The sequence below is a fragment of the Aythya marila genome, assembly GCF_965140915.1.
Source record: "Aythya marila genome assembly, chromosome: 15".
Lineage (NCBI taxonomy): Eukaryota > Metazoa > Chordata > Aves > Anseriformes > Anatidae > Aythya > Aythya marila.
In genome coordinates this window covers 15,036,206-15,048,795 of record NC_139056.1, presented here as the reverse complement: position 1 = coordinate 15,048,795, position 12,590 = coordinate 15,036,206, and the positions used below count along the sequence as shown (strand labels likewise).

Below are 12,590 nucleotides of genomic sequence, written 5' to 3'. Positions count from 1 at the left end.
CTCGCTGCGGTCGCTCCCTCTGCGTTTCTGGGGAAGATGCAGGGCAGGAGCAGCCCCCACGGGCACGGTGCAGAAGCCACCCGGTCCCCTCTCCGCTTGCAGGTGACGTTGGACGCGGCAGGAGATGGAGAAGTCGGCAGCCAACTCGGGCCTCCCTAGCACAGAGCTCTGGGCCTCCCACAACAAGATGGTGATGGAGCCGCTCGACAGCAACGACCCCGAGGTGAGAGCCCCTGCCTGGCACAGCAGCCGCTGGGGACAGCGACCGCCGCGGGACGGGGACAGGGTCCAAGGCTGAGCTGCTGGGACTCGTCCATGCTCTGTGCGAGAGGAGAGAGGGCAGCCTGCAGCCACGGGGCTCTAACTTTTCATCTGCTGCTCACAGCCCCCTGCCTGAGGCTCAGGCATCTGTGCCAGGCTCAGCTCTCGCTGTAGCCACCCAGCAGTTACCCTTGACACTAACCCAAGTGCCAGCTGAATGATCTGATGGCTGTGTGGCAGCTAGAAGCCCCAAAATGTACGCGGCAGGACATGGGAACTGCTGGGATCGGATGCACCGAGAAGGGATCTCCTCTCCCTCCTCCAGTCCCTTTCCAGGCTGCTCTCCGTTGCCCTGTCCCTTCTGAGGGCACGTCCCGAGCCGCTTCTCTCCCCTCCCCAAGGTGCACAGCATCATCAAGAAGGAGAAGCAGCGGCAGAGGCTGGGGCTGGAGTTGATCGCCTCAGAGAACTTTGCGAGCCGAGCGGTCCTGGAGGCTCTGGGATCCTGCCTGAACAACAAATACTCCGAGGGCTACCCAGGACAGAGGTACGGGGCTGGGGAGAGCCTGACCCCCCTCCCAAAGCCCCGCAGGGAAGGGAGAGGAACCACCCACACCGCCACGGCCCCCTCGAGACCTTATCTCTGGGAAGGAAGCCACGGCCTGGTGCTGGCTGCCAAGCTCCCCCAGGGCAGGATTTGACCCTCTCAGCTCCTGGCCTCGGCCACATACTGGACGATCTCAGCGGGGTCACAGCTGTGTGAACGCAGCACCATCCTGTTGGGTTTGAATCCCCCGAGGTTGAATCCCCCGAGGTGTGAATCCTGCCCTATTTTCCGGCAGGTACTACGGCGGGACCGAGTTTGTGGACGAGCTGGAAAGGCTGTGCCAGAAGCGAGCCCTGCAGGCCTACCGCCTCGACCCCCAGAAGTGGGGCGTCAACGTCCAGCCCTACTCAGGTAACGGCACCCCCCCGGGATCAACCGGGCTGGGCTCTGCCATCCCCACAGCCCCCTCAGCGCCCCCGCTGTGCTCCCTCCCCGCAGGCTCCCCCGCCAACTTCGCCGTCTACACGGCCTTGGTGGAGCCTCACGGCAGGATCATGGGGCTGGACCTGCCCGACGGGGGGCACCTGACGCACGGCTTCATGACGGACAAGAAGAAGATCTCGGCCACCTCCGTCTTCTTCGAGTCCATGCCCTACAAGGTGGGGACGGAGAGCTGCTCCCCCGCTGGAATCAGGGCACAGCCCTCGGGGTTTCAAGATTATTTTTTTTTGTTGCTTCAGGGCGACGGCAGCCGGTCTCCAGCCACGGCGAGGTGGCTGAATCCTCCTCCTCCTCTTCTTCTTCCCCCAGGTCAACCCCAAGACGGGTTACATCGATTACGACCGCCTGGAGGAGAACGCCCGCCTCTTCCACCCCAAGCTGATCATAGCAGGTAAGGGATCAGCCCTCAAAACAAACCGGGGTCGCTCCCTGATGCCTGCAGCACCAAAAAACCTCCGACACCCATTGTGCCGGGACCTCGTGTCCTCACCTGGGTTGTCCCAACCCCGGGTGCCCCCCCAGCACCCTCTCGTGTCCCTGCAATGTGCCCTTTTCCCCGCAGGTGTCAGCTGCTACTCGCGCAACCTGGACTATGCCCGCATGCGGAAGATCGCCGACGCCAACGGCGCCTACCTGATGGCCGACATGGCCCACATCAGCGGGCTGGTGGCCGCCGGCGTCGTGCCCTCGCCCTTCGAGCACTGCGACGTCGTCTCCACCACCACGCACAAAACCCTGCGGGGCTGCAGGGCTGGCATGATCTTCTACCGCAAAGGTGCCCGAGCTGCGCCCCTGGGGGGAGGAGCTGGAAATCCGAGCTCCTGCCCGCTCCGGTGGGAAAGGAGGAAGGGGAGAAAGGGTTGGGGTCTCCTGCGAGCAGCTGGGGGAGTTTCAGAGGTTTGGAGCTGAAGAGGAACAACCTCAGCTCCTTCTCCGAGTCGCCAGGGGGTGTGGATGAAGGGGGCTGAGCAGCCTGCTGAGCCCCGCCGCCCTCCCCTCCCGCAGGCACCCGCAGCGTGGACCCCAAGACGGGCAAGGAAACGCTCTACAACCTGGAGAGCCTCATCAACCAGGCGGTCTTCCCCGGGCTGCAGGGGGGGCCGCACAACCATGCCATCGCAGGTACCCACCGCGGGGCCGAGGCGGCGGCGCCGCGCGTCCCCACCAGCTCTCCCAAAAACCCTCCGAAAATTTTTGGGAGCCTCCCCCCCCCGAGCTCCCCCCGCTGCTTTCTGTCCCCGCAGGGATCGCCGTGGCGCTGCGGCAGGCCATGACGCCCGAGTTCAAGGCCTACCAGCAGCAGGTGGTGGCCAACTGCAGGGCGCTGGCAGCGGCGCTGATGGAGCTGGGCTACGACATCGTCACGGGTAAGGGGCCCTCGGGGTCACCAGCACGGGGCTGGCTCCTCCGCACGGTCCCAGGCCACCAGGGTCCCCATATGCATGGAGGTGATGGGCTGGGCACTGCTGTAGCCATTCCTCAGGACCCTATAAAACCATTCCTAAACGCTTCTGCTAAGCAGCCCCTTCCCCAGCGAGGCACCCCGCCGCCCTCCAGCTCGGGGGCAGGTCCCCCGGTGAATTTCCCACACCTTTTCTCGCTTTAATTTTGATCAGGAGCAGCCTTCGCCCCAACCCCAACCTCTTTTCTTTGCAGGGGGCTCCGACAACCACCTCATCCTCCTGGACCTGCGCAGCAGAGGCACGGACGGCGGCCGGGCCGAGCGGGTGCTGGAGCTCTGCTCCATCGCCTGCAACAAGAACACGTGTCCCGGTAGGTGCCCTACAAACTCCACCAAATCCCATCCCTCGTGCCGGGCTTCCCCCGTGCCTCCTGCTCCCAGCTGGCCCCCGGGGCTCTCAGAGCTCCCCGCGAGGTGCCCGTGGTGACTCCTCTCTCGTTCTGCTGCAGGCGATGTCAGCGCCCTGCGCCCCAGCGGGCTGCGTTTCGGGACCCCAGCTCTCACCTCCCGCGGCTTCCAGCAGGATGATTTCCGCATGGTGGCTCAGTACATCCACAGAGGTGAGGCCGGGGACACCGGGGACACCGGGGACCGGGCTGGTGGGCGTGCAGGGCTGAGCACAGCTCCTCCAGGAGAGCCACCACGTTGACAAAGGGCAAGACGTGGGCTAAGCTGGGCAGCTTCTCCCTCTCCAGTTGCTTGGGGGAGCACACAAGGGAGAAATCCTTGTCCCAGCTGCACATCTGGACGTGGGAGAGGGCATCTGGCCACAGCTGGGGCCAGCCAAACCTTCTGCAGCCGCTGAAGGGTTGGGGAGCCGCTGGACGCAGCGGGTGCTGCGGCCGGGAGGGCTGAGCCTGGCGTCCCCCCACCCCGCAGGGATCGAGCTGACGCTGCGGGTGCAGAACGAGATGAGCCCCAAGGCCACGCTGAAGGAGTTCAAGGAGAAACTGGAGGAGGAGAAATACCAGAAGGAGCTCAAGGCGCTGAAGATGGAGGTGGAAGCTTTCGCAGCGACCTTCCCGCTCCCAGGGCTGCCCGTCCTGTAAGGGGAAGCGCCCCAAGCCAAAAACCCAGGACCACGGCACCCACACAGACCCCCAGCCCCCGAGCCCAGCACCCCAAAGCCTCCTCCCTGCTGCTGGCAGTGGCTCCGTGCAGCAGCAGATCCTCGTTTGGCTCTTCCTCACCCCGTTTCAGAGGCAGGAACCCCTCTGAGCACAGCCCCACGCTACCGCTGGGTCCGAGCAGAAGGAAACCCCCAACATCAGCAGGATTTGGGTTTCAGCCAGCTCTGCCCCGCTGTGGGAGCAGCAGAGGAGGTCACAGCCCTGCCTGGCGTGGTTATCTTCGCCAAAACCCCCTGCCCAGGGTGGCTGGGGGGGGAAAAAAATGTGAATCTACCCCCAGGAGCCAGCACCTTAAAAAATAAAAAAGCCTTCCTGGCTTCAGCATCCCAGACTTGCCTTTGGAGGTGCCAGCTCTGCCTTCGTCCTTGCCAGCCTCCACGTGCCTTGATGGGGCCAAATCCCCCAGGACCAGCCCTCCTGGGGCTGCTCGGCCGCCTCCACTGCTAGCTCCACGCACAAACCTTCAGTGGACCCATTTTTTTGATAAGCACAGGAAAATTTAGGGATTTAACCACCGCGTACGCCAAGAATTAGAAGCTTTAAAAAAAAAAAAATACAACCGATTTTTTTTTTTTTTTTGTATTTCAAAAATATCTGAACCCAAATAAATAATTTTTTTGTTTTTTTTTTTTTAAAAGTACATTTCTCAGACTGGTCGTTTGGTGTTAACATCTGTTAAAGTCTTGTGCAGGAACACTGACAGCACGACACCGAGACATGCTTCTGGGACTGCTCCCGGTCACACTCGCCCTAACTACTGACGCAAGCATTCGGCACACACAGGCACGCACACACGGACCTCAACATGCAGGAATAGGATACAGTGCTTTAAAAGAAGAGGAGAAATTCATCCCAGCCTCCTGGCGGCCCTCGGAGGCAGCTCTGAGCCCAGCCCCATCCCCATCCAGCCTCACCCCGTGGCGGGGCGAGCAGCGGGGCTGGGTACCCTGTTTCTGCCTTCCAGTTAAACATCTCGGGGAGCAGCGGGCGGGTTTGTGAGCCCTGCAGCTCCAGCAGCAAGTGCAAAGCTCCCTCAGGTAGCAGGGCAGGGGCTGTCCCTCATTTTGACGTTGTGCTTTCGGGGAGCAGCGCGGAGCAGGAGCCCTCCTTCAGCCCGTGCAGCCCTGCCCCATCGCTGATCACGTTTCGAGGTCGCCTCTCCAAAAGGCTGCTGCGAGCCCCGTGGCCCGCAGTGGGGTCCTGCCTGGCTCCCCAAACCAGCAGCAGGGGCTTCCAGTGCTGTACGAAACCCCCAAAAAAATGTGCCTGGGGGTGGGGAGGAGGAGGGGAGGGAGCCATCAGCTCTGCCTCCTCCGGCGCCTCTCCCACCCCTTCCGAAATGGGGAATATTGCTCGAGTGTAGGCAGCGCTTCCCTAGCCAAGGCAAGGCAGCTCAGGGGCTGCTCGGAAGTGATTGCCAGCGGCCCAAGGTGAATCCGAGCGCTGTTCTCTGAGAAAAGGAAACCTGCGGAGGGTTTGGCAGCGCCGGCTCCTATGGCTCACCATCCTGGCGGCGAGGCTGAAAGCGGCTCAGGGCACGAGCAAGGAGGGGGCTGCGGAGGCAAGGAAGGAGAGGAGCACAAAAGCAGCCCTGCAGCCAGCCCCGGGAGGCCTCGGTGGTGATGAATTTTCTGCTCGGGTTTGGAAATCCGTCCTGCTGGCAGCGAGGAGGGGCCACGGGCAGCATGCAGGAGGCTCGGGGCAGGCGGAGGATGGTGGCCATGCACAGCATGGGGCTGGAAGAAATGGGGCTGCGAGGAGCCAGCCCTGCTCGTGCTGGGAGGACGGAGGTGTGAGCACACCGGGGTGCTCTGCGGGGGCTGTGGGCACCGAGAGCCTCACCTGCGGGAAGCCTGCGGAGGTTGGAAGCGAGGGAGGTAACGGGGAAGGTGAGGAAAGCGTCTTAAAGTGCTGACGGAGGGATCTTCACCGCGCAGGCAGATCGGAGAGGTGGAAAAATGGGTGAGAAGACAGGAATCGGGCTCCAGAACCACCAGCACAACTCCCTGCCACGGGGCAGCGAGCTCAGGGGTTCCTGATCCACGTCCCGAGCCGGGTTTGGAAGGGCTCCCGGGCTCCTCATGGCTGCAGGTAACACAGCTCCCGTTCCAGGACAGGCCACGGTCCCCGTGAAGCCCCCGAGGTGTCCTCCCGAATTCAGAGCTGCTTTGGGGCAGGGAGATGTCCAGCCGCCAGTTTGGAAGTTGTTCAGATGGACACAAATGGACACGAGGACGCCTCCAGTCACTGCAGGACGTGTTCTCTGTGTTCTCTGTGGACATGGGAGTTTTTCACCAGCAGACCTGGCTCACAGGGGACAGGAGGGCACAGGATCGTGAAGGGGAAGGTTCTGAGCACGCTGTGAGGGTGCACAGCCCTGGCACACCGCTCACCTTCGGCAAAGGCAAAGCCACGCCGCTTCCAAACCACGCACCAGAAATTCCCCAACAAACCCCTCCTGACCTCAGAAACCCCCCAGAGAGCACCACGAGCTCAAGAGTCCCGACTGCCTCGCTGTAAATCCCTACAAATAATGCTAGGATTTAAACTAAACCCTCTGCCCCGTTCGTTTGTGCCTCCTCAGCTCCTCGAGAGCCCTTTCCAGGTAGGGATGAGGCAGCCACGGGACTGAAGCGTGGATGCTGGCAGCAGGGCAGCACAACCCGGGCAACTCCCTGCCTTCGGGGCACGGCTTTCAGAGCAGTTATCACAGCAACTTCCAGCGGGATCAAGCTCGTGCTGACAAACCCCAGACCACACGAACCTCCCCAGGCGCGGAAGGACGGCGGCGTCCTGCTGCAGCACCGCCTCGCATCATCATGATGGTGGCAAACAGAGGTTTTAAAAACAGGCAAACAACAAAAAAAAAAAAAAAACAATCCTCGGCTCATCTCGCAAGATCACAGCTGTTCTCAACGCATAATCAGAGTGCTAAAAAGAAATAAAAGCAAGGCTGCTTTCTGCCTCCAGCACTCCCCAGGAACGAGAGGTAGGTGAGCCACGGCGAAGGCTTGGAGATAAAATCAGTTGGCACAGCCAGAAGCAGCGTGCTGCGACGCTGACCCTGCTTTACCACCAAGGGCAACTGCCCAACAGAAAGAGGAAAAAAAAAAACAAAAAACATGTACAGGTGCGGCGTGGAGCCCACTTTCTTCCTCCCAGACCTCTCAGCAGCCGGGCAGCCTGCTCCCCACGCTCGCCATCACACAGCATGGCTTCAGCTCGTTCCCCCCTCCCAAAAAGCACCTAAAAATAAGCCTCCCGCCTCCCTTCAGCTCCCACCTCTCCTTACGAGGCCGCCCTCGGCCTGAAAAGCTGGGAGGATTCCTGGTTTCCCCCCCCCCAGAGCTCTCAGCAGCCGCCCAGCACGCAGGAGGTGACACACGAACAAGGCACGGTGCTACATTCACGGCGGCGGCGCTAGCGCCAGCCTGCTCCAGGAGCCCCTTTCCCTCTCCGGGTTTTTACAAAGCTGAGAAGCTGGCAAAAATGCAGAGGAGCAGCCCTGCCTTCACTGCTGCCCCTCAGGCCCAGGGCCGAGAGATTTTGGGAAGCGCCAGGGAGCTCAGGAGATGCAGAGGGACACCGCCCGCTGCTGCTGCGGGCACAGCGCTGCCACCCCACGCTCACGTCAGGCTCTGCTGGGTGAAAACCATCCCTGCTGGGTGAAAACCTTCCCTGCTGGGTGAAAACCTTCCCTGCTGGGTGAAAACCATCCCTCTCCGTGCCACAATTCCCCCAGGAAGCCCCCCCGACACCCCTCAGGAGTTACCAGCGTCCCTTCTAACCCTTCGAAACGGAGTGCCCAGCGTCCTACGTGATGGAACCCCTACGTTTTCGGCGACAGGGAAACCAGATCCCGTCCCCCAGACGCTGATTTTTGGGGAGCTGAGGTGCTGGCAGACCCGCTGGCTCCTTCACCCCTTCCTGATGGATGACAGCGACTGCAGACGGCATCGACGGCAAGCACGCGGGGTCGGGGCCAGGACCCGAGCGTCGCAGGCGGAGCGCGGCCCACGAGCCGCTAGATTTTGTACAAAAAGCTGGGGACGTAGTCAAATCTGAGCAGGGGATTCCCCCCCCGGCCGGGTTCCTGAATGTACTGCAGCTTCAGCAGCTCGGCTAAATACTGCACGATTTTCAGATCTTCGTTGGCGAGGCCCAGGTGGTGCTTGAGGAAACTGAGCCGGCGGCTCGCCACGGCTTCCTCCGGCTCCCTCTCGGCGATGGGGAGGTGCAAGTGGTGGCAGAAGGTGAAGAGGAAGGCTTTGGAGCAGAGCTGGGTGAGGACGCTTTGGACGTGCATGTAGTAGGTGCTGCCTCGCTTGATCTGGGTGCGGTGGTCGGCCAGCCGGGCCACCAGGGCTCCCTTGTAGAGGGGGCAGCGCAGGGTCTTGCTGTCGGCGTCCAGGATGCTCACGTAGCGGCTGTAGCGGCTGAGGGCGTGCAGCAGGTTCACCCCCGCAGGGGACGCCGTCCTGAAACAGCAAGAGAGAGGTCAGGGCTGGAGGAAAGCTCTGGGACACGAAGCAAACTGTCTGTGCCCGCACCACGCGTGTTTTCCCTCTGTCTGAATCACCCCCGAGGTGTCCCGCGAGCTCACAAAGCCTGGCGTGGGTGGGGATGGCCGAACGGCCTCCCCAGTCCGCCAAACCCCGAGGAAATCTCATCCTCCTGGACCCCCTCCACACACTGCTCCAGGCACGTGTGGCCCTTTGGGACAGTTCCTCCCTCGCAGACACAAAAATGAGGCCGGGGAGGAAGCGAAGAGACATCTCTGGAGACCAGAAGCGAATCTGGCAGCTCCTGGAGGCAGCAGCGAGAAGCAGGAACCTCCCTGCCACCACTTCTGCTTTCCCCCCGCGTGGCTGCGTGGGCAGGGAGCTGCCCCGGGGTGGGGAACATTTCCCCTGCCCTCCTTTTGCACGGGGAGCCCTCCATTCCCTGGGCATTTCTCAGCCAGGTGCAACACCCCCCCCCGGCACGCTCACCGTGTGTGCAATTACTCACCAAGCCTCAATTATCGTGATTTAAATGCAAATTGGGAGCCCACGCAAACCTCTTCTGCTCCTCTGGCTCGGATCTCTCCAGGAGAAGCAGCCCAGGAGCACCCCAAGAAGCAGCCCAGGAGCACCCCGAGCTGGTGGGAGAGGTGCCCGGGCAGCTCGGGGAGCTGCAGCACCCCTACAATCATTGATTTGCCCCCCAAATTCCTTCCCAAGGCCCCCCCCGACGAAGGGTTTGCTGCCAGCACCTGCCTCAAACCCCAGGCTTGCCCTCCTCCCCGCGGAATGGTAATTAAACGCCTGACACAGGTTCCAGGCAGCTCCTCGAAACGCTTCTGTTCATAAAAATAGCATCTAACCGCAAGCCTTCGTCAGCCACCAAACACTCGGGGCTCTGAAAGACCTCGCCAGCAGAGCTGGGAAGCAGCTGCTGGCCGAGCTGTCAGCCTCCCCAGCACAGAAATCAGGGCAGGATCCCAGCTCGGGGCGGTTCAGGCAGCCACAACCACCAGGCTATGCAGCCCAGGACGCAGATTTCTGTGTTTGGACTCAGAAACGCTCCGTCAGGAGCTGTTCCAGCCATTCCTCGGGTGTTTTTTCTGAGGAAACAGAAATACAGGTGCCACAGGACATGGGCTCTGGCACAAGGTATTCCTGAAGTTTCTAACCAGTTTCAAACCTACCGACCTCGTGGCTGTGTTACCACCTCCTCAGGAAAACACAGCTGGAAAGGTTTTCTCTAGCCAGAAACGTTGAAAGAGTTTTGGAAGGGGAGGGAGCAGCACACACCGGCCCTCCAGGAGCGCTTCATTTTCGGACCAGCCACAAAATCAAACCCCAAATCCTCCCTGAAACTCTTCGGGGACCAAAATTTTACCCCGCACAACCCCAAGCAGCCAACGCACCCCCACTCCACACCCACACACACCCCCCTTGGGCTTTACCTCTGGAGCCCGATCAGCTTCCACTTCTGGAAATCCACCACGTGCAGCGGGGCCGTGCCCCAGTGCTTCACGGGCTTGGCGTGAGCCCCGCAGCTGGGCACGAAGATGGAGAGGGCGGTCACCAGCTTCCTCACCATCGCCTCGTCCTCCCCCAGCACCACCAGGGTCCTGCCGCTCAGCAGGGAGTAGATAGCAGGGTGGGCGAAGGGGTACTGCCGGATGAACCTCAGGGCGTTCTGCCCGGCTTTTTTTTTGTGCCTCTCGCTCGCCGGGCACGGGGGGCGAGCGGGAGAGGGCGTGCGGTCGGAGCAAGTGGAGGCGGCGCTGCTGATGTAGCTCGTGGAGTCCGAGCACTCGTCCAGGCTGCTCCTGCTCGGCTCCCCGCCGCCCGTCGGGGAGCGAGGGGCGAGCTCGTGGGGTAAAAACCCTCCCGGGATGCCCTCGGGGCCCTGCTCGGCCTGCCGGGAGGGCTGCGGGGGGATCCTCACCACCCCGTCCTCGTCGCACAGCTTGTGGGCCAGGCCGGGCAGGGGCTCGAGGAAACCAGGGCTCTCCTTGCCGATGCAGCAGGCGGAATCGACCCGCGTGGGATTTGCGGGGTCGGGGCCGTCCTCCCGCTCCTCGGCCGGGCTGAACCTGGGGGCGAAGCGGAGGCCTCCCCCCTCCTCGTCGGCGTAAGGTTCCTCGTTAATGGCACTTGGGTAGCTCGCTTTGAAGTCCTCCGGGATGAGGGCCTCGGAAGGGCAGGTGCTGAGCACCTCGATGCTGTCCTCGCTGACGGTCCTCCTGCTGCCCACCTTGCTCCTGCCCACCTGGGGGCTGGGGCTGATGGGCAAGCTGGCCTGGCTCTCCGATTTCGGCAGCCCCGAGGCGGATTTCTCCGTGCCGAGAACCTCGATGCTCTCACCGCTGCTGATGCTGCCTTTCAGGTCAGCATCGAGATAGTCCAGGTTCTCCTGGGGCTCAAAAGTTACGGATTCGGTCATCGCGGGTTCCGGGGGGTCGTCGATGTCCTGCTCCATCTTGATGGGCACGCACTCCACGCTGGATTTGTAGGACCCCAAGCTGATGACCACTTTTGGGGCGGGGGGCTCCTCTGGGCACTTTCCATCAACAGCATCTTGCCCGAGCTCCTGGCAGCCTCGGTACTGGTTTTCGGGGGCTTTTTCGTCCAGAAAAGACACATCCTCGAAGAGGAAGTTGGTTATGCTTTGCTGCTTCAAAAGCGCCCGGCTGATCTGGTTCGTCAGGAGGTAGCACACGTCGCCCCTGAACGTCCTCTCGATCTGGTGCAGCTGGTCCAGGGTCTGGGTGAAGAAATAAATGTCGCAGAGCTCCTCCAGCGTCTTCAGCTTCTTGTCGAAGCACTTGGCCGACTTGGCTTTGATCAGCTTGGGGGTGTAGGAGGGCAGGTGGGAGCAGGGGATCGCCTCGCCCGCCTCAGCCAGGTCGGGGGCAGCCAATTCCTGATCGCTGCCCACGCTGCCGGCCTGGTCCGGGGCGCACTCGGGCTCGTAGGGGTGGAATTCGGAGTCCTTCAGCTTCCTGTAGGGGTAGGAGCGGATCTGCTTCAGCAGGTCCTGGTGCTCGATGATGGATTTCTCCACGCTGGCCAGCTCGTTGGCCTTCTCGATGGCTTGCGTGGTGTAGTACCCCTTGTCGTTGGCTTTCTTCTGTATCTCGGTCTCGTTGTGCAGCACGCTCCGGGTGTACTCCAGGTCCCTCAGCTTCTTCTCCAGCTCGCCGGCGAACGCCTTCCTGTTGCCCGTCTTCAGGCACTCGGAGGCTTTGGAGAACTCGGCCGAGAGCTCCTGGAACTGCTGCATGATCTTGTGCTCGTCGGCCGAGATGTAAGCCATGCAGAAGGGCCGCACGAAGCCGCGGGCCTCCAGGTCGTAGAGCGTCAGGTGGTGCACGTAGGCGAAGGCGCCTTCCTTCGAGTCCCCCAGCACCACCTTGGAGTCCTCGACGAAATTCAGCTTGGGGTAGGCGCAGCCGGGCGGGTGGCCCACGAAGGAGGCCTGGTAGTCCACCGACATGATGCGCAGCGAGAAGTAGTTGAGGTCGAAGCTGCCCGGCACCTTGGCGTCGCCGGGGACGGTGAGCAGCGGCTGCGGCCCCACCTGCTCCGAGAACTCGGCCACCAGGATGAAATCCCGCAGGAATTTGCGGCCTCCCGCCCGGGCCCAGGGGTTGGCCCCGTGCCCGCCCAAAGGCGCCAGGGGCACCGAGTACTCCTCAGGCAGCGGCGGCTCCCTCCACGCCCCGTCCCCGCCGCCATCCGCCGCCGCCTCCTCCTCCTGCCTGGCCAACGCCACCACGTCGGGGGCTCCGATCATAGCGACCGGGCCTCGGCCGCCGCCTGCAGCTGCAGCCGCCGCCGCCGAGGCCGCCCGGGCAGCCCCGGCCCCGCTCCCCTCACGGCCGCCGCCGCGGCGCCGCCGCCATCTTGGGCTCACCTGACGGCCGGGCCGCCGCCGGTAGGCCTCGCCGGGGCTCCGCGGCGGACCGGGACGCGCGGGGCGACATGGGAGTTGTAGTTCTGGCACCATAGCGCCATTATAGTTGTAGTCCTTTTTGCCGCGAGGCATCACGGGAGTCGTAGTTCTGACCACACGGCGCCATTATACTTGTAGTTCTATTGTAGTCCTCCCCGCCGCATAGCACTCTGGGAATCGTAGTTCTGCACAATGGCGCCATTATAGCTGTAGTCCTCCCCGCCGCGAGGCATCATGGGAA

General features: G+C 62.4%; 2 protein-coding genes across 2 annotated transcripts; one reads left to right on the top strand and one right to left on the bottom strand.

The window, feature by feature from the left end:
* Window positions 1-4,454, top strand: SHMT1 (serine hydroxymethyltransferase 1). Its single transcript, XM_082772600.1, has 11 exons — window positions 1-223; window positions 663-808; window positions 1,104-1,219; window positions 1,307-1,467; window positions 1,619-1,700; window positions 1,872-2,084; window positions 2,315-2,431; window positions 2,554-2,676; window positions 2,966-3,082; window positions 3,221-3,331; window positions 3,651-4,454. Exons 1-11 carry the CDS (start codon window positions 125-127, stop codon window positions 3,818-3,820), a joined length of 1,455 nt encoding a protein of 484 aa, XP_082628726.1. The 5' UTR covers window positions 1-124; the 3' UTR covers window positions 3,821-4,454.
* Window positions 4,455-7,638: 3,184 nt separating this feature from the next.
* Window positions 7,639-12,403, bottom strand: SMCR8 (SMCR8-C9orf72 complex subunit; the record flags this gene model as incomplete). The annotated part of the gene is made up of 2 exons (XM_082772599.1): window positions 7,639-8,379; window positions 9,852-12,403. The coding sequence occupies 2 exons, from the start codon at window positions 12,401-12,403 to the stop codon at window positions 7,926-7,928; spliced, it is 3,006 nt and encodes a 1,001-aa protein (XP_082628725.1). The 3' UTR covers window positions 7,639-7,925.
* Window positions 12,404-12,590: the final 187 nt, after the last annotated feature.